General features: G+C 46.3%; 2 protein-coding genes across 4 annotated transcripts; both read right to left on the bottom strand.

The window, feature by feature from the left end:
* Nucleotides 1–743: 743 nt before the first annotated feature.
* Prg3 (proteoglycan 3, pro eosinophil major basic protein 2) lies at nucleotides 744–6877 on the bottom strand. 3 transcript variants are annotated; one of them, XM_006234449.3, is made up of 6 exons: nucleotides 6757–6877; nucleotides 6217–6350; nucleotides 4892–5205; nucleotides 3149–3280; nucleotides 1535–1646; nucleotides 744–1008 (listed from the first exon to the last, which is right to left on the bottom strand). In XM_006234449.3, the coding sequence occupies exons 2-6, from the start codon at nucleotides 6275–6277 to the stop codon at nucleotides 950–952; spliced, it is 678 nt and encodes a 225-aa protein (XP_006234511.1). In that variant the 5' UTR covers nucleotides 6278–6350; nucleotides 6757–6877; the 3' UTR covers nucleotides 744–949.
* A 5867-nt stretch (nucleotides 6878–12744) lies between these two features.
* On the bottom strand, nucleotides 12745–16312 carry Prg2 (proteoglycan 2, pro eosinophil major basic protein). Its single transcript, NM_031619.2, has 6 exons — nucleotides 16286–16312; nucleotides 15416–15490; nucleotides 14499–14821; nucleotides 13662–13793; nucleotides 13111–13222; nucleotides 12745–12918 (listed from the first exon to the last, which is right to left on the bottom strand). Exons 2-6 carry the CDS (start codon nucleotides 15471–15473, stop codon nucleotides 12860–12862), a joined length of 684 nt encoding a protein of 227 aa, NP_113807.2. The 5' UTR covers nucleotides 15474–15490; nucleotides 16286–16312; the 3' UTR covers nucleotides 12745–12859.
* Between the last annotated feature and the right edge of the window lie 938 nt (nucleotides 16313–17250).

Below are 17250 nucleotides of genomic sequence, written 5' to 3'. Positions count from 1 at the left end.
AGCTGGCATAAAGTTAAAGGTAGCAGTGATATTCCCTCTTGGTCTCTCCGGGTCTGAGAAAGTGAGATGAAAAAATGCTGAGGTCTAAGATAATAGAACTAGGTAGGGTTGGGCTCTATGCTCTTGCCAGTCTCTTGCCTTTGCATTTTGACCTGACTGGTGAGGGAAAGATCTCAAAATTGTGTCCTGTTAGCAGAAAGGGTAGAGAATACAAGAGGAGAGGACACCCCCCCCCCCGCATCACCCTCTGGACTCCTAGGGGGTATAGGAGAATGGGAAATAAGAGTCATTGCTGGATACCAAAAAGCACAGCTCTAAAGGAGTAGGCTTCCTTAACTAAAAGGGAGCTTTCACCCCATCTCCTCAGGGTGTTCCCACATTCAATTTCAATATTGCATACCAGCTCTGAAATAAGTCTCTTTAAGTCCATCTTGGAAAGTCCTCACCTCCCCACCACACACTGATGCCAAGCAAAGGTAGGACCAGCTCCCCACCAGATGGGAATCTTCTCTGCTCTCCTCTCATTGGGTAGAAGGGTAGACTCTGAGCCCAGTGAAGAGAGGACTGCAGAGAGCATTGTTCAGCTTCCGCGTGACTCAGTGCTGCCACTGTACAGTGCCCCAAACTCTGTCACTGCTTCCCAACTGCACAAGACTGCCTAGCCCCACCATCTTTAATTCCAGGATTTTCCCAACAAGCAGGGGGCTCCAAGAAAAGGCAATGAAGAAACAAGACTTAGGGGATGCTGTGGAAAGCCTGACTTTATGATCAGAAGAGACTAGGGACAGAATTGAACACCAAAGGATGGGACATGTGCAGCCAGGGCTGCGAAGGCAGGAGGTTCCAAGTAGGGTCTAGCTCCATCTCAGCAGGGTCTAGCTCCATCTCAGCAGGGTCTAGCTCCATCTCAGCAGGGTCTAGCTCCATCTCAGCAGGGTCTAGCTCCATTTTAGAAGGAGCAGATGAAAGGCAGGCGACTTTTGCATGAAGCTCTTCGCCAATGGCCCCCTGCAGCAGAGAAAAGAGTGATATAAACTGGCTGGAGTCTGCACTGAGCTCCACCCGACCCTTCTCAGATACCAACTCTATCCCCTTCCTTGGCTAGCATCAGCTCCAAAGGAGGAAACAGACTTTGTGGCAATAACTTGCCTTACCATAGCAGGTAGGTAGAAAGCTAGGCTGAAATGTGAATCACAGCACTTTTGCTCCAGGTTGTGCGGTTTCTGTCACTACACTAAAGTGCCTCACATCTGTCACAAATGCTGTTCCCCACATCTGTAGCTGAAGACATCTCAGCTGTCACTTACTCCTACATTCACACCCTCTATTCATATCTGCTGGTCTGTCGATCGGATAAGTCGTTCAAGTTTGTCAACCACGTATCAGAGCTACTCCCTCTACAAGGCTAGCAAGTTTGAGTTCTCCATGTGGAGTGAGTAGGTTTGAAGCAGTGTCCAGGCAGCTCAAAGGAACAGCTGCAAAAAAACTTCTACTCTACCAGTGCATCTCCCTGGCTGGAGCCTACTCCTCTCACCTTTGGCGCACAGAGTCACACAGTGCCCTTCCCCATTCCCAGGCTGCCCTGGGGCCCAGTATCCAAAATCCCAGCGGCTCCCATCAGTCCAGCAAAAGTTCTTCCAGAATAACTAGAGAAGAAAGAAAGTGAATCAGAAAACCAAAATAAGCAGGAAGATCCAAGTCACTGCCGACTCCCCTCACTGCCTGCCTGGCAGGAAGCTGCATGCCTGCTCTCACACTCATCCCTCGGGTTTTGCAGGGGAGTGATGGAAAATAACCATTGCTCCTGAACACCATATAGGGCGGGTTTCCCCAGCTGTACTGGGGGGATCTTATTAACAAGCAGGCTCAGATTCAGGAGATCAGGCATGGCGCCCATGATTCTACACCTCTAACAAGCTACCAGTTGATGCTGACGGTGCTGGCTCATTCATCCACAATCCTGGGCCTACTCCTAAAGAAGTCGATCCCCATTTTACAGCTGAAGCAAAACTAAGAAAGCTCCCCAGCTAGTAAACAACTGAGATGAGCCCTGAGTCAGTGTCTTGGAATCTGTCTCCTCACGTCAGTTTTATATGACCACATGTTCTCACAAACCAGCTCTGAGGACTGGGGAATCTCTAGCACCCACATTAAATATCCAGGCACGTTGGCTCACACTTGAAGTAGCAGTGTTGGGAAAGGAAAGATAAAGGGATTCCTTGGGGTTCATGGTCAGCCAGCGTACCTGAACAGTGAGCACCATGTCTTAAAAAAATAAGTTAACCAGCTTCTGAGGAATGACACCTGAGATTTGTCTTCACATCCAAGTACACATAGAAAAGACAAACACGGGGTTGGGGATTTAGCTCAGTGGTAGAGCACTTGCCTAGCGAGCATAAGGCCCTGGGTTCGGTCCCCAGCTCCGAAAAAAAGAAAAGGAAAAAAAAAAAAGAAAAGACAAACACACACACACACACACACACACACACACACACACACACACACACCAACTCCAGGGAAGAGTGAGAGGGAAGTAAAAAAGCAATCTGTTGTCACATTCTCTAATTTGGATCGGAAGTGTCTCTATAAGACTATGTGTTAAAGTCTGTGTCCCCCAATTACAGAATTGGGAAGTGACAACTTTTAAGGGAACGACCCTACTTGGAGAAAGGCCATTTGGGCCATGCTCTTGAAGAGGATGCCAGGACCTAAACCTTTTCATTCTTCTTTGCTTCCCTGTGCCACAGGTCAATAGTCAGTCCTCTTCTTCCACACATTCCCACTATGGCCTACTGTGTGTCCAAACCAACATGCTCAAGTGAGTGTGAACTGAAGGTTCTGAAACTATAAGTCATTCTTCCTTATAAGTTGATTCCCTCCAGCATTTTGTCACAGAGACAGCTGCCTAAGTGATAGCAATCACCAATTTTATTGGTGTAAATTTACCATTGCTAATTTTGAGCCACAAGCCTGAAGTTTTTGAACATGGATTAAGTGAAAGATATGGATATCCAAATCTCCGAAGACGATACAGGTCATCTCCAGCATCCTATTTGCCTATCATTTAAAGGACGCCTTAACTACTGAGCCAACAAACGATCCCTCAATATAATCAACACTTTCAATGCTGAGCTGGGTCCTAACTTACCCATCTCCTGAGGACGCCTCCAATCCAGACAATGGACTGGTTGATCTTCCTGGCCAAGCTCTGAACTTGGAAGTTGAAACCGAAGGTGTGGATGGAGGCAAGGTTGCCTCGGTAACATCGTCTGCAGAGTTTCTGTAGAGAGGAGAGTCAGGGTAAAGAATTCACTCTCTTTGCCTCAAGATCCTGAATCTCCAAGAGAAATCCCTACAACTACTCAAAATAAAGGATTCACTGCTTCCCTCAAGCCTGTATTTTGCTTCTTTATCAGTGGTCAGGCCATCCTTACAGGAAGTAGTAATCTTCATTATAATTATAGCTACCATGTACAGACTGTTTAGCATGATAATTCAAATGCAATATCTCTTTTTGACCTTCACCACAAAAAAAAAATGGTACCATACAGTGAGCCCTCCCTAGGTGTGGATATCTTGCCCACATAACTCAACCAACCATCCACTGGAAATATCTACTGTGTGGTTTGTATGTGAGGCTGTGGGAGTAGTGTGTGCATGTGACTGTGTAGATGCCCACATGCGAAGTCCAGAGTAGGACAGCAGGTGGGGTGTCCTGTACCATTCTTTGCCTTATTGTCTTGAGACAGGATTTCTCACTGAACCAGAAGCTTGTTCCTTGAGATAGGCTGCCTAGCCAGTGAACTCTCAGGATCTACCTGTGTCTGCCCTGAGTGCTGAGGTTGCAGGCATGCATTATCACAGTCAGATTTTAACTGGGTCCTGGAGATTTGAATTCAAGCCCTCGTGCTTGCAGAACAAGCTCACTTACCACATAGCCATCTCCCCTGAAAATGTGTATTTTAGTTATGTTTACTCTGAATAACACACACACACACACACACACACACACACACACACACACACCTTACAATGGGCCACACAGAAGTATTGACAGAGATGCAAAAAAGGGCAGGTTTGTCATTTTGAATATTTCCTCTTATAGGAGGTAATCTTTAATGATTTATATGGTTTTACTTTAACACTTTATTTACTGTGAGGTTTTCATGCATACATGGAATGTGTTTCAATCATGTTAATCTCCCCACTCCCTCCTCTAGCTCCTCCTGAATCACATTCACACATATCACTTCCCAACCTCATATCCTCCTTTTAGCAAATATGTGGCCCATGGAAACTAATTAATGCTCCCCAAACATGTATGACCACAATCAACCTACCAGTGGCCACACCCCTAAAGAAAATTGACCTTCTCCTAGCAGCCATCAATTGCTAATAACTCTTCAACTAGAGATAAGGGCTTGTGTCCCCCTCCACATCCATGCTGGGATATTGACTAGCTTGATCTTATGCAAGCAATCACAGCCATTGTGGATTCATGAGTGCAACACTGCTGTCCTATCCAGAAGACAATACTTCACCCTAATTTCCCCAACTTTTGGCTCTTACACTTTTTCCACCTCCTCTTCCATAAAACACAAGTGTCTCCATCACCAAAGTGTTTTTACACAGAGCAGTGGCTCTAAAGGTTCTGTCCTCAGAAGGATCTCCATTCCCAAGACTTTGTTACAAATGCCAATCCTCAGATCAACCCCCCAAGCCTCCTGATTCAAAGGCTGTGAAGGTGGAGCTGCAAACTCTATATCTTAAGAAGACCTCCAGGCAATTCTGTAGCGTTGAGAAACACTAGTATAAATAATAGAGAACAGACATTTTAATCCAGTCCCTTTCCTTCCCCTTGACCTTTTCACCACATCTTCCTGTCTCTTACCTGAGCCTTATGAAATGTCTTAGGAGTCCTCACCAGCACATAGCGGCAGCTCTTGCACCCAGGAGTTCCCTGAAAATGAGCTGTGTCCTCTTCCCTGGGGCATACAGAGTCCTCATCTAAGGCATCTGGTTCTGACTCCATTGCCTCCCCATCCTCAAAGACGTCTTGATGTTCAGAACCCTCAACCTCCTCTCCCTCTGTCTGCATTATCCCTTGAGTCAGAACCAACTCTCTCCCCTGCTCCCTGGAACCATCTGCTTCCGGATTCAGGTCTTCCTCTCTCTTGGAAGTCTCCAGATGAGGGTGAGCAGAGTCTAGGAAGAAGAGGTAACCTGCCATCACTTGAGAGACTCTCTCCCTCCAGCACCTCGGACAGTTCCAACCATCCACTTGAGCTTTCCTGGATGCCAATTTGGGGCCACACAAGAAAAAGGAACTCCTCTAGATTGGATAAGAAAATGTCTTACAAGATGGATGAAGCAAAGAAGTGTAGGCAGACAGGAGCCGGATGTGGATCTCTCCTGAGAGACACAGCCAGAATACAGCAAATACAGAGGCAAATGCCAGCAGCAAACCACTGAATTGAGAATAGGACCCCCGTTGAAGGAATCAGAGAAAGAACTGGAAGAGCTTGAAGGGGCTCGAGACCCCATATGAACAACAATGCCAAGCAACCAGAGCTTCCAGGGACTAAGCCACTACCTAAAGACTATACATGGACTGACCCTGGACTCTGACCTCATAGGTAGCAATGAATATCCTAGTAAGAGCACCAGTGGAAGGGGAAGCCCTGGGTCCTGCTAAGACTGAACCCCCAGTGAACTAGATTGTTGGGGGGAGGGCGGCAATGGGGGGAGGATGGGGAGGGGAACACCCATAAGGAAGGAGAGGGGGAGGGATTAGGGGGATGTTTGCCCGGAAACCAGGAAAGGGAATAACACTTGAAATGTAAATAAGAAATACTCAAGTTAATAAAAAAAAAAAAGTAAAAAAAAAAAAAAAGAAAAAAAGAAAATGTCTTAAACCAGACTCATAGGTGGACAACAGCCCAAACTCTGGCTGACACCACAGGTATGCATATGAGTGGGAAGACCTTGTGTGAGAAGCCTCAATCATCACTGGCCCTTCATCTTAATATATAGGTCTTTTGTTTCCTTCTGAAGAAGCCAGTTCTAAATCTGAAAGTTATCTAACCAGAGATGTGTGAGCAACCCAAAAAGAACACACTGTAACCCTGGCTCTATGATAACAACAACAATGACCAGGAGAGTGGGACAGAGGAAATATAAGGAAGATAGGTGTGAGAATAAAAGGGAAAGACTCACCCAGATGAAAAGCAGAAACCATCCCCAGCAGGAGAAGGGACAGGATCAGGGGCTGTTTCATGTCTACTTGATCCTGTAGTAGAAGCAATTCCACCTTTGTCCTCACAGCTGTCCCTTTGTGTCCAACACAGCTTCTGGTACATGGCATGATACTTGATTAATTACCTGATAAAAGGGAGGGCCAAAGATCTACTGCCCCCTCTTCCTCCTCCTCTTCTTCCTCCTCCTCCTCTTCTAAAGACAGACTCTGAGAAGGAGTCTGAAACAGGCATCAGGGGTGGGCAGGATGGACAACTGAGCTGCAAAAGTCTCCTCCCAGGATCTTCCTGGCTGTTCTCTAGGAACACAGTTTACCAAGTTCTAAACTTGCAGGGACAGGTCAGCCCCAAGCCAGAGCTGACTTCACTTACGTGGAGAAAGAAGAAGCAAAGACAGTAGCTATGGGGATCCTAAAAACAGGCCCTTCTGCCATTTGCTTTATAGCATCCTCCCATTTCCTCTGTGACCCCAGCCTGTGCTGTGTGTGAGCACAGCACTCACCTCACGAGGGTCTATGGCCTCCACTCTCAGTGGCTGTGGCTACTGCCCCACAATCAGCCCTTATACAGTGGTTTTGGGGAAGTAGGAAGGGGGCAGGGCGATTGCCCCAGGCTAAGCTTAGGGGTAATAGAACTGATAAAAGTTCTTTCAGTTTTTCCACCCCAGACCCTGCTCTCTGCTAACATGACAGAGAGCTGCTTTCAGGGACCTGTGGCCCTAAATGGAAGCCATGTCCACCAATTTATTTCAGAGGCATGTGTAACATCATGCCTATCAACCAGAGGTAATTAGTATTAGTGTTCCTAAAGTGTCCAGCCTGAAAGATATCCCTTAATTCAGAAGCACCCTTCCAAAGTCATTCCAGGAAGTGACATGCAGATCCCAGGACGTAGCTAAGAACCATGAAGGGAAGGAGGGAGAGGAGAAGGGAGCCTGAGTATCCACATGAAGTACTCCATATCCCTGACCAGTACAGCATATCCCTGACCCCCTACCTTCACCTGTTCCCACTGAAACTGTAGGATTTCCTGGCTTCACAGATAGAAACAATAGGATTCAGAGGAGGAACATTCACCAAGCTCACCTGACGTCCTGCCTAGTCTTCTATGTCAACTTGACTAAAGCTAGAGTTATCTGAGAGGAGAGAACTTAAACTAGAAAAAATAAGGCTCTGTAAGATCAGGCTGTAGGCAAAATTACAGGGCATTTTCTTACATAGTGATTGACATGGACGACCTAGCCCATTGTGGGTGCTGCCATCCCTGGGCTGGTGGTGCCGAGTTCTATAAGAAAGCTGGCTGCAGAAGCTATGATGTGAAAGCCAGTCAGCAGCATTCCTCCATGGGCTCTGCACCAGCTTCCCGCCCTGTTTGAATTCCTGCCTTAGCGGCTTTCAGTGATGAACAGTTCTATGGACGTGCAGGTGAAATAAGCCATTCCTCTCCAGGTTGCTTTTGATCATGGTGTTCCACAGCAATAAAAGCCCTAACTACGATTCATACGAAGTCAGGGAGCAGAGATTTCTAAGTCCTAAACATTCTCTCTCTCCCTCCCTCTCTCCATCCCTCCATCTTTCTTCCCCCACCCCACCCCACCCCCTCCTTCTTCCCTCTTCACAAACCAAGTCCTTTCCAGTTCTCATCTTCAATATGCATACGGTGTCTTCTGTACTGTGGATCTGCATTGTTTCTCAAAACTTTGCTCTTAATACTTAGGACCACAGATTAGTTGTGGGGGTTGCCCTATGCACTATCTAAACAGTTTAATAGCACTGTTTGTCCATATCCATTAGATGTTTGATGCTCACACACACAAGGGGTGGGGAAGGAGAGAGAGAGAGGGAATTGCAACCATTTCCACAGATTCCATCTCCTAATGTTCTCTGGGTCACTTGCAGACCGCTGGCCTAGACCTTATCACTTCGTCTGACCTCCAGACTTACCTCCAGGGCTGGCTAAAAAGAAGGAACTGGGATGAAAAACTCCGCGCTAAGTCTTCCAACCAATCTGTGGACCACCTTGCCCTACCCACCCTCATTTCCTACCCACCCGCCAGCCCTCTGACACCACCAGGTTTGGACTAGGATCAAGCAATGCAATGCTAATCTCGGACCACAAATTTAAGAAGGCACTAAAAATTTTTTTCAATATTTAAATATAAGTAATATTTTAGCACAAACCTTCTAAAAATGAAATTTAATGCAAATATATTCACAATGACTAGTTTTATTTAAACAACCAAGCTCCAGTTCATCCACTGTTGACCAAAGAGAAAACAGTGAGTGTATGGCCCTGGCTTTGCCACGTCTTCCTGTCAGGTTGAGCTGTGGATTGTTGGAAGTGAGGTTGATGCAGTTTGGAGGTGTTCTGTTGGACAGCGTAAACCTGTTATTTATATACTGGCCCACATCTCCAAAAAGGCAGACACAGGTCATCTAGAGAGCAAGATAGCCTGGATGCCTTGTCTTCCTCTGCTCTCCCAAGGGACCTACAATTGGAGAAGAGACTGCGAGGTCACTTCCTGGCCTGATTGCAGAGTAACGGTCTTGACTCTTATCTCTCCACCCAACAGACCAGACTGCCTGCTTATCTACCTGACACTGGGAAGGTTGGTCAATTCCAGTTCTCTCAACACTCGGTCTACAGTTTTTAAGCTTGAGATTGCCCCAGTGAGGAAAGGAGAAACAAAGATACCCTTATCTATGTTTCTCCTTCACCCTGGGTCCCAAATAGCGGGGTCATTTCACTAGGTAGCTGGGATGAGCCCCAGGGATTACTATTCTCGTGAGCCAGCACCACCATAAGCCTTGCACACATTGCTTCTCTTTACAAATCCCCACATGTCTAAAGGAGTTACCCAAAATCCCTTGGCAAGTCAGAGACCAGACAAAGTCCAGTATTCTATGCCTCTCACCCACCCCACAGCAAACTTCTCATGGATTCTCTCTTATTCAGTCCATCTCATTCATTCATTCACTCACTCATTCATGTAAATCAAGTTTTTCTTGCATTCAAATCCTGGCAAAAGACTTTCTGATGCTTCAATAACCTTGCCACTGTTCAGTGACTCCTCTCTAATTGAAAACTGGAAGTAACATTTTTAAAGTTTTGCTCCACACCAGGCACTATGTTTCCATAAGAATTTTTTTTTACAATCACTACTTTCATATGTAATCCTAACAAATCATCCCACAAATTGAGTATTGCCACCTTATGTTTACGAATTTACTTAAAAAATATAATAGAAATAAATGACTGTTCCCATTCTCACAGCTCAAAAGTCCTTGTTCACATTCAAATGTGTTACCCTGACAATGTAGCCAATGCACAATGCTTCTAAGTCTCAGGACCAGTGTTTTCATCTATGTTCAAACGATTTCTAAATCAAGCTCTTGTCCCAAGACTCAGCCCAACCCCATTTTACCCAAAGGATGAGCCTCATGAGGATGAGAAGCCAGCATCATGATATGTAATGAAATCACAAGAAGCAGCCCCTGCAAAAAGGACAGTGATAAGATCCTCCTCTATAGCTGCGGTTCTCAAGCTGAGGGTCACAACTTCTTTGGAGGTGAAATAACCCTTTCACTGTGGTCCCATATCAGATATCCTGCATATCAGAGGCTTATGTTATGATTCAAACAGTAGCAAAATTACATGAAGTTGTAATGAAGTAATTTTAAGGTTGGGGTCACCACAATCTGAGGAACTGTATTAAAGGGTTATAGCATTAGGAAGGTTGAGAATCACTCCTCTAAAGAAAGCAGCTGGGGCAGAGCCATCAGAGAACTTCCTGGCATGTAGAGCTGGGATGTCCTTGTGAGAGGAAGCACTTCAAGCTTCACGTGTCAGTGAATGGGTGATGAACTGCTCTTGCTCAGGAGGCTGGGCTTCCCTATGCTGTGCTTTTTGTAGTGGAGCAACTCTGGGCATTCCATCCCAAAGGATGACCTCTGCTGCACAAAACTTCATTAGCATTTTGCTAGAATGAAAAAATGCTCACACAAGCTACCTCTTGGGATACAAAACCTGTCTATTTATTTTGTTTATTTCATGAGTTTTACTTTTTTTTTTTTTTTGAAGCAGGATCTTACGTCGCTCAGGCTGGCCTCAAACTCACCAAGTGGCTGATGATGATCTTGAAGTTCTCCTGTGTTGGAAATAGAACCAAGAGCTTCATGCATGCTAGGCAAGCACTTTACCAATCATGCCACATCCTCAGACCCACTTTACTCTAAAAGAGAGTTTTATGAATTAGTAATGCATTCGTCATTCATATGGGTATCTTGATCTTCATCTTGCCCTAAAACTCAGTCCAACCCCATTGTACCGAAAGAATGATTCTCTTTCCATCATTGTGATAAGTAATGAAATCACAAGGTCAAAGCAGTGTATAGGAGCTCAGCCTCCTGAGAAGTATAGTCCACTGCTTATTCACAGACAAGGACATCTGAAGCATCTGGGAGTGAACTGAGCAGGAAAACTATAGGCATGGCATGTATGCAACCACAGTGAAACCTACGTGCAGAACACAGTCAAGTACCCTGGAGCTTCCTCCTGCCTTCTCCTTGGTATCCTCTAATGACACCTTCATGGAGCAGGAGTTACAATGCCCACTAAGAGATCAATTACCAAAAAGCAAGACAAAAGTCTCCCTCCCAGCCTGGAGTCCAGAATGTAGTAAATGCCCAGAGTGCGGGGCATGCCTTGTCTTATTCACACGTTTACTTAGCTGTCCAATTATTTCCATGCTCAAATCCTGTTCAGAATTTCATCTATGCTAGGCAGCTGCACTACCATGGAGTCATGGGCCCAGTCCTTCATCATCTGTATTGTTAATATTAATACAAAAATTAATCTGTGCCACAGCAGACGATAGCATCCGTGAGAGCCCTTGAATCAGCTCCATCTCAGCTATTTCCCTACAGCACCCACCACAGACCCAAAGGCGTGGATCTCCAAAGTTTACCTTGTATAAAACCAGCAGCTGACATGGACCAAACTGTGGCTGTCTCTTTCTCGGCGAGCTGAGAAACTAACCTAAAGCAGATAGAGCCCCTTCTCTGAGTCACTCAAAAACTCACAGATCATTTGCCTCCCCAGGACCCTGGACCATTGGAAAATTCTTGAAAGAAAGGGGTTCTTTCATTCTGCTTATCTCCCTGGTAATATTACAGTTGTTCATCCCCATCTTTAACTGGGCTTCTTTGACTCCAGATGGGTTGAGTTTTGTGCCTCAAGGTTGAAGACCTGAGTGAGGGACATCAATCAGGACTTCCAAGCGTGGAAATGCAATGGATAAAGGAGCAGGCTTTGGAGCTAAGAAAAGTCAAATCTCGGTATCCGGAACATCCAGATGTTCTGGCTTGCGCAAGTCTTTCGTGCATGTGTAACTTCTCTGAGCCTGTTTCTGCATGTCAGGGATAATAGTGATTGGTGGGATAGTGTGAGCTATGCACGGCACTTGCCACAGCTGGTGAATGCTCAGTAAGAGGTAACAACACACACACACACACACACACACACACACACACACACATACCCTGTGTCTTATATCTCCAAGCCTCATTGAAGGTCTGACTCATAATAAAGAATTTAATATTGGGTTTTCTCCAAAACAGAGCCTGAGACAAGAATTTGAGTACATGTCCTGTAGTTAATTTGGAGAAGTGCAGAAACATTGCTAGAGGAAGAGAGGATTCATCTGGGAAGAGGCAAGCAGCCAATAAAATATACGCTGTAGTGTCATCCAGCTTTGTAGATAACGGAGAAATGGTGCCTAGTACACATTGTGTGTTTGCTCTGTTTAATATGTGTGATGGTTGATATTGATTGTTAACTTCATAGGCTCTTCAGTTTCCTAGGAGACAAACCTCTGGTCATGCCTGGGAGGGATTATCCTGATGGTGTTAACGGAGGTGCAAAGACCCACCTTTCCCTGGGTTTGGTTCCTGGATTGTGTTTGGAAGAAACTAGCCGTGCACAAACATTCATCTCTCTGCTTCCTAAGTATGGAGACAATGTAGCCACCTCCCATGGATACAATGTAGCCACCTGTGTTGAGTCCCTCCACCAGCACTTCCCTACCATGATAGACAGCACCTTTGACCTGTGAACTCAAATAAGCTGTCTCTTTGACCTGTGAACTCAAATAAGGTATTGTGTCACCGGCTACAGGAAAAGCAACTAACAGTGGAAACAAAGAGCCCGGGTAGATGAGAGTCCCAAAACCTTCACATGTCTGGAAGCTGTTGGTGGGGTCCTGACAATACCTGATCCACATATACAATGTAATTGGGTCTTCCGTGAGCACTTAAGAGACATCTGCACTCATTTCTCTATTGTCAGAATGTGTCTTGGACCCCAATGCACAGTCACTCCTCGAAGAGTGATAACGTTGTGGCTCCTTCATAAAAAGTGTGAAGGGGAATGAAATGATGAAGCTGAACACTCAAAATGAAATAGCGCGACAATGATCACAGGAAAAAGGGAATCTGTTTAAGTAAAGCGGCTTTATTTTAGGGTGGTGAAAGACGAGGGACATCTCGCAGGAAAGAAGAGGCAGCTACCCAGGAGAGGATGAATTTGAACTCCCAGCTGGGACCAGCTTAATATGCACAGATGAAGGGGCGTCTCTTGCCACAGCCAGATCGGCGCCAGTGGCCTCCTGTGGAGAGAAAATAGGAGAGCTTGAGCCCCTTGTCTCCCCTCATATGATACCAGGAAGGTCCTTGTTCCCACCACCTCTACACCTCAGCTAAGAACCTAGAAAGTGTCTCCCTGAGTAGCCAGGCTCACTTCCTGCCACTCTTCCTGGACTCTCTTGGCCTTCCCTTCATTCATCTATAGCCAGCCTCACCTCGGGTACACAGGGTCACACATCTGCCACCGCCGCGACGAGGCTGCCCAGCAGCCCAGTATGCAAAATTCCAAGAGCTTCCATCAATCCATCGGAAGCGTTTGCAGCGACCCTAGAGAAGGTAGGAAGCAAAGGCGTACATAGGGGAAGGGAGAGGCAGAGCCAGGGTTGTTCCTGTTAACGCCTCCTGACATCCTTGACCACAGGACTATCATAGATACTGGGCAGATGAACTAACGGTCCACAGTCATCATCACTACCCCATTCTCCTCATCTCTGTGACATGATCATTCTTATATCACAAACCAGAAATGGGGCAGGGAAAGCAACAGGTGAGGACACAGTCCCCAGACCACAAAGATAGAAAAACTGGGAGGTACTTGGAGTCAAACCTAATTCTAAACCCTTAGTGCCACCTCAATGTCTTTCCCCTGGTGGCCTTCTGTCTCCAGCTCTTTAGGGGATAATGAAGGGGAAATACAGATAAAGCTGCAGCAAGGTAGATATTAGATGAGATTACAAGGACCATTCAGGTCTGGTATTCTACTTACCCAGCCCACAATCCTGCCTCCAATCCAGACTTGACCCTGGTTGATTCCCCTGACAAAGGACTGGATTCGGAAGTTAACACTGAAACTGTGGATGGAGGCAAGGGTGCCCCGGTAGCAGCTCCGGCAGACCAACTGATGAATAAAACAAAAGAGGAAGAAGAGTGTCCCTCTCCCACTAGGAATTCACATGGTCTCTGGGCCTCCAAAACCCATTCCCTTCCTCCCTCCCACCCTCTGCCCTTTCTTCTTTTTTTTTTTTTAATTTATTTAATACTTAATAATAATTCTTTGGTTTCCGGGCAAACATCCCCCTCCCCCTCCCCTTCCTTATGGGTGTTCCCCTCCCAATCCTCCCCCCATTGCCGCCCTCCCCCCAACAGTCTAGTTCACTGGGGGTTCAGTCTTAGCAGGACCCAGGGCTTCCCCTTCCACTGGTGCTCTTACTAGGATATTCATTGCTACCTATGAGGTCAGAGTCCAGGGTCAGTCCATGTATAGTCTTTAGGTAGTGGCTTAGTCCCTGGAAGCTCTGGTTGCTTGACATTGTTGTACATATGGGGTTTCGAGCCCCTTCAAGCTCTTCCAGTTCTTTCTCTGATTCCTTCAACGGGGTCCTATTCTCAGTTCAGTGGTTTGCTGCTGGCATTCGCCTCTGTATTTGCTGTATTCTGTCTGCCCTTTCTTCTTACTCTTTCCCCTCCCCCTCCCCAGCTACAGCCATCAGAAGACAGTAGAACAAAGTACAGTACATGACCTTCTTCCCACCCAGCATCCCTGGCAGATGGAGATATGTCCCCTGTCTGTCCCTGCTCCCAGCCTCAGCCACAGGCCGCTTACCTGAGCTTTGTTAAAGCACTCAGGCCTCCTGACTAGGAGGTAGCGACCGGTCTTGAATCCAGAGTCACCCATCAGACTCGTTGTGTCTTCCTCCTTGGGGCACTGAAGGTTCTCATCTGTCACATCCTGACCTGAGACAGCTCCTTCATTTCCAAGAGCACCTTCACTTCCAGAACCTTCTTCCTCCTCTTCCTCCTCCTCCTCCTCCAGGGACATTAGCTGTTCCCCAGGAGGGCATTCTTCTACTTCCGGTCTTGATATCTCTGCTTCCCGAGGCAAGCTCTCATCCACCAGTGGGCTTTTGGAGTCAGAAGCTTCAGAGCCTGGCGAGTAGAAAATTCACGTGCTCTTTCTTCGTGCCTTCCCCTACTCTTCCTAGAGCTCTGGCATTTCCTTCCCTGCTTCCTGAACACCAGTGTGCACAACCCTACCTAGAAAGGAACCTACAGCCACATCTCCACGAGGAGACACCCCACTTCACCCATGAGGTCAAGATAACTAAACACTATAGCTTTGAGTCCAGTCTTTGTGGGTTGGGGTCCTGGACCCAGCAACTGCCAGCCTTATTTCTTTGTGAAATTAGCACACAATCCCCAATACTTCATGAGGGTGCTCTGGGGATTAAAGGACATAAAGTGCTGAGAAAATGCTCAGTAAACTCAAAGTAAAAAGAAGCTGTTGTTACTGCGAAGGACATTAGCATTAGGTAGAAAGGACAAAACTGGAAATGCCACAATAGAGTCAAGGCTACAGACATAACAGATGCTCTTAGGAGTCTTGCAGAGTCCCTGCTCTGATGGTGTACAGGGATTCTGAAATTGAGAAGGATAAGGGATGGCGCTGGCTATGTGACTCAGATCTCATCTACTACACACAGGAGCAAAAGAGAGAGAGAAAGACCTAAGGTAATGACTTACTTAGATGAAGAGCAAATGCTCCCCCGACTAGAAGAGCCAGAAGTAGAGGGAATTTCATCTTGGCTTGATGAGGACCTGAAATAGAGAACGCAGATGTTTTACACACACACACACACACACACACACACGCACGCACGCACGCACGCACGCACGCACGCACATCACAGCACAGCCAGACTATTTTGGACCTGAAGAAGGTGGAGAAAAAGGAAACAAGAATTCAGGATGAACCAGGGCTAATGCTGAGCCCAGCCAGAGAATTCACTTATTCTGGTTTTGCTTATGACAAGGTTCCATGGAACTCAATGTGTAGCCGAGGGTGGCATAGAATTCCTGATTATCCTGCCTCCATTTCCAAGTGCTGAGATTATAGACATGTACCCTCACAACTGGTTTATATTTTGTTAGGGATTAAACCCAAGGCTTTATGCTTGCTGGACAGGGCACTCTACTGACTGAGCCCCAGCTGCAGCTCCAGGAAGCCCTTCCTGAAGTGAAGCAGACCAAAAGGAGCAGCCCATGCCAGCTTTCCTGCAAGCCTGTAAATAAAATGAATTATTTATTTATTTATCCATTGATTTACATTAATGAGCTCATCAGTGTCTGCAATATGAGGGAAAGGAGAAGCAAGATTGTTGACCTTCCTAGAAACACACAGCACTTAAACCCACGTTTCTTCCCTCAAAGCTGCATGTCACTCCTTTCCTTTCCTTGTGCCCTTCCCTGAGAAGGAGAGTTTGCCTGTCGCTCAGAAGCACTAGCACCAACAAAAGCTGAAAGCCACATGAAGCCCCGCTAGCCTTCCAGAGCCCTCAGCATAGGTCAGGGGCCACCCCAGAAGCATGACATCCCAGGAAAGGAAACACTTACAGGCCCTCCTGGGTCTTGTCAAGTCTGCGAAGCTGGATCCTCCCTCACACTATCTCACAGCGGTTTTTATAGACAGCTTGGAGGAAGTCCCCTGGGGAAGGGAGGTTTGTGTCAGCCAAAGGGAGAGGCTGATAAGGGAGAGCCCTTTCTTCTTTTCTTCGAGGAGTCTACTCTTTAGCCACCACACCTGGAGGGAAGCACTGAGTTCTCGGTCTGAGCTAAGAATTCTCACTCTGGGCTGCATTTCTGACTCTCCTTAGGAGCTTCTCCAATTCATGGTCCTGCTTTATCTAAGGCACTGGGGGAAGCATCGTTCACTCTCTGTTAGAGTTTAACAAGCACCTTTGACCAATTTTTCTCTTTATAGACTATTGTTTTAGAGAGGAAGAACTTCCCCACCTGTATAGGGAAATGTTTACAAAGTTATTTATTGGTTGATTGTACCACTGAAACAACGGGGCTAGTCGTCACCCAGGGGACAATGACTAAAATGTGTCTGTTGGAAAGAATGTCCTATATCTACCCCTGTTCTTCCCAGCCTGAGGAGCTACGTGCTTGTCATCTTAGGAAGCTAACAAAGCAAGGCACATAAGAAGACATTGAGGGTCTTTGTTGTTTGTGTTGTCTGTCCATTGCCTTTGTTTGTGCCTTTGTTGTTGTTGTTGTTGTTGTTGTTGTTGTTATTATTATTATCATTATTATTATTATTATTATTATTGCTTTTGCTTTTAGTTTTTGAGACAGGGTCTTGCCACATGGTCCTTGTTGGTCCGATACACATCATAAAGCTCAGATCGTCCTCAGACTTGTAGCAAGGCCACCGTCTCAGCTTCTATAGTGCTGAGACTGCAGACATGTGCTACCACCACACCCAGCAAGAAGAAAATATGCAGTGTGAGAAGACAGTTTTACAAGGAGAAACCTTGGGCATCTCCTTCCTGTGAGTTTTCATTGTGAGACCACAT

The sequence above is a fragment of the Rattus norvegicus genome, chromosome 3, assembly GCF_036323735.1.
Source record: "Rattus norvegicus strain BN/NHsdMcwi chromosome 3, GRCr8, whole genome shotgun sequence".
NCBI classification, from domain to species: Eukaryota; Metazoa; Chordata; class Mammalia; order Rodentia; family Muridae; genus Rattus; species Rattus norvegicus.
The sequence above is the reverse complement of the archived record's forward strand: the minus strand, read 5'-3'. Positions and strand labels throughout refer to the sequence as shown.

Excerpts from the sequence above, each read along its gene's own strand:
- Prg3 (XM_006234449.3), bottom strand. The coding sequence starts at position 6,277 with ATGAAACAGCCCCTGATCCTGTCCCTTCTCCTGCTGGGGATGGTTTCT. Across the intron at positions 3,281-4,891 it reads AGACATTTCATAAGGCTCAG|AAACTCTGCAGACGATGTTA; the intron begins GTAAGAGACAGG and ends TCCTCTCTACAG. Across the intron at positions 1,647-3,148 it reads GAGGCGTCCTCAGGAGATGG|TTATTCTGGAAGAACTTTTG; the intron begins GTAAGTTAGGAC and ends TTTCTTCTCTAG.
- Prg2 (NM_031619.2), bottom strand. The coding sequence starts at position 15,473 with ATGAAATTCCCTCTACTTCTGGCTCTTCTAGTCGGGGGAGCATTTGCT. Across the intron at positions 13,794-14,498 it reads AGTGCTTTAACAAAGCTCAG|TTGGTCTGCCGGAGCTGCTA; the intron begins GTAAGCGGCCTG and ends TTTATTCATCAG. Across the intron at positions 12,919-13,110 it reads TGTGACCCTGTGTACCCGAG|GAGGCCACTGGCGCCGATCT; the intron begins GTGAGGCTGGCT and ends TTCTCTCCACAG.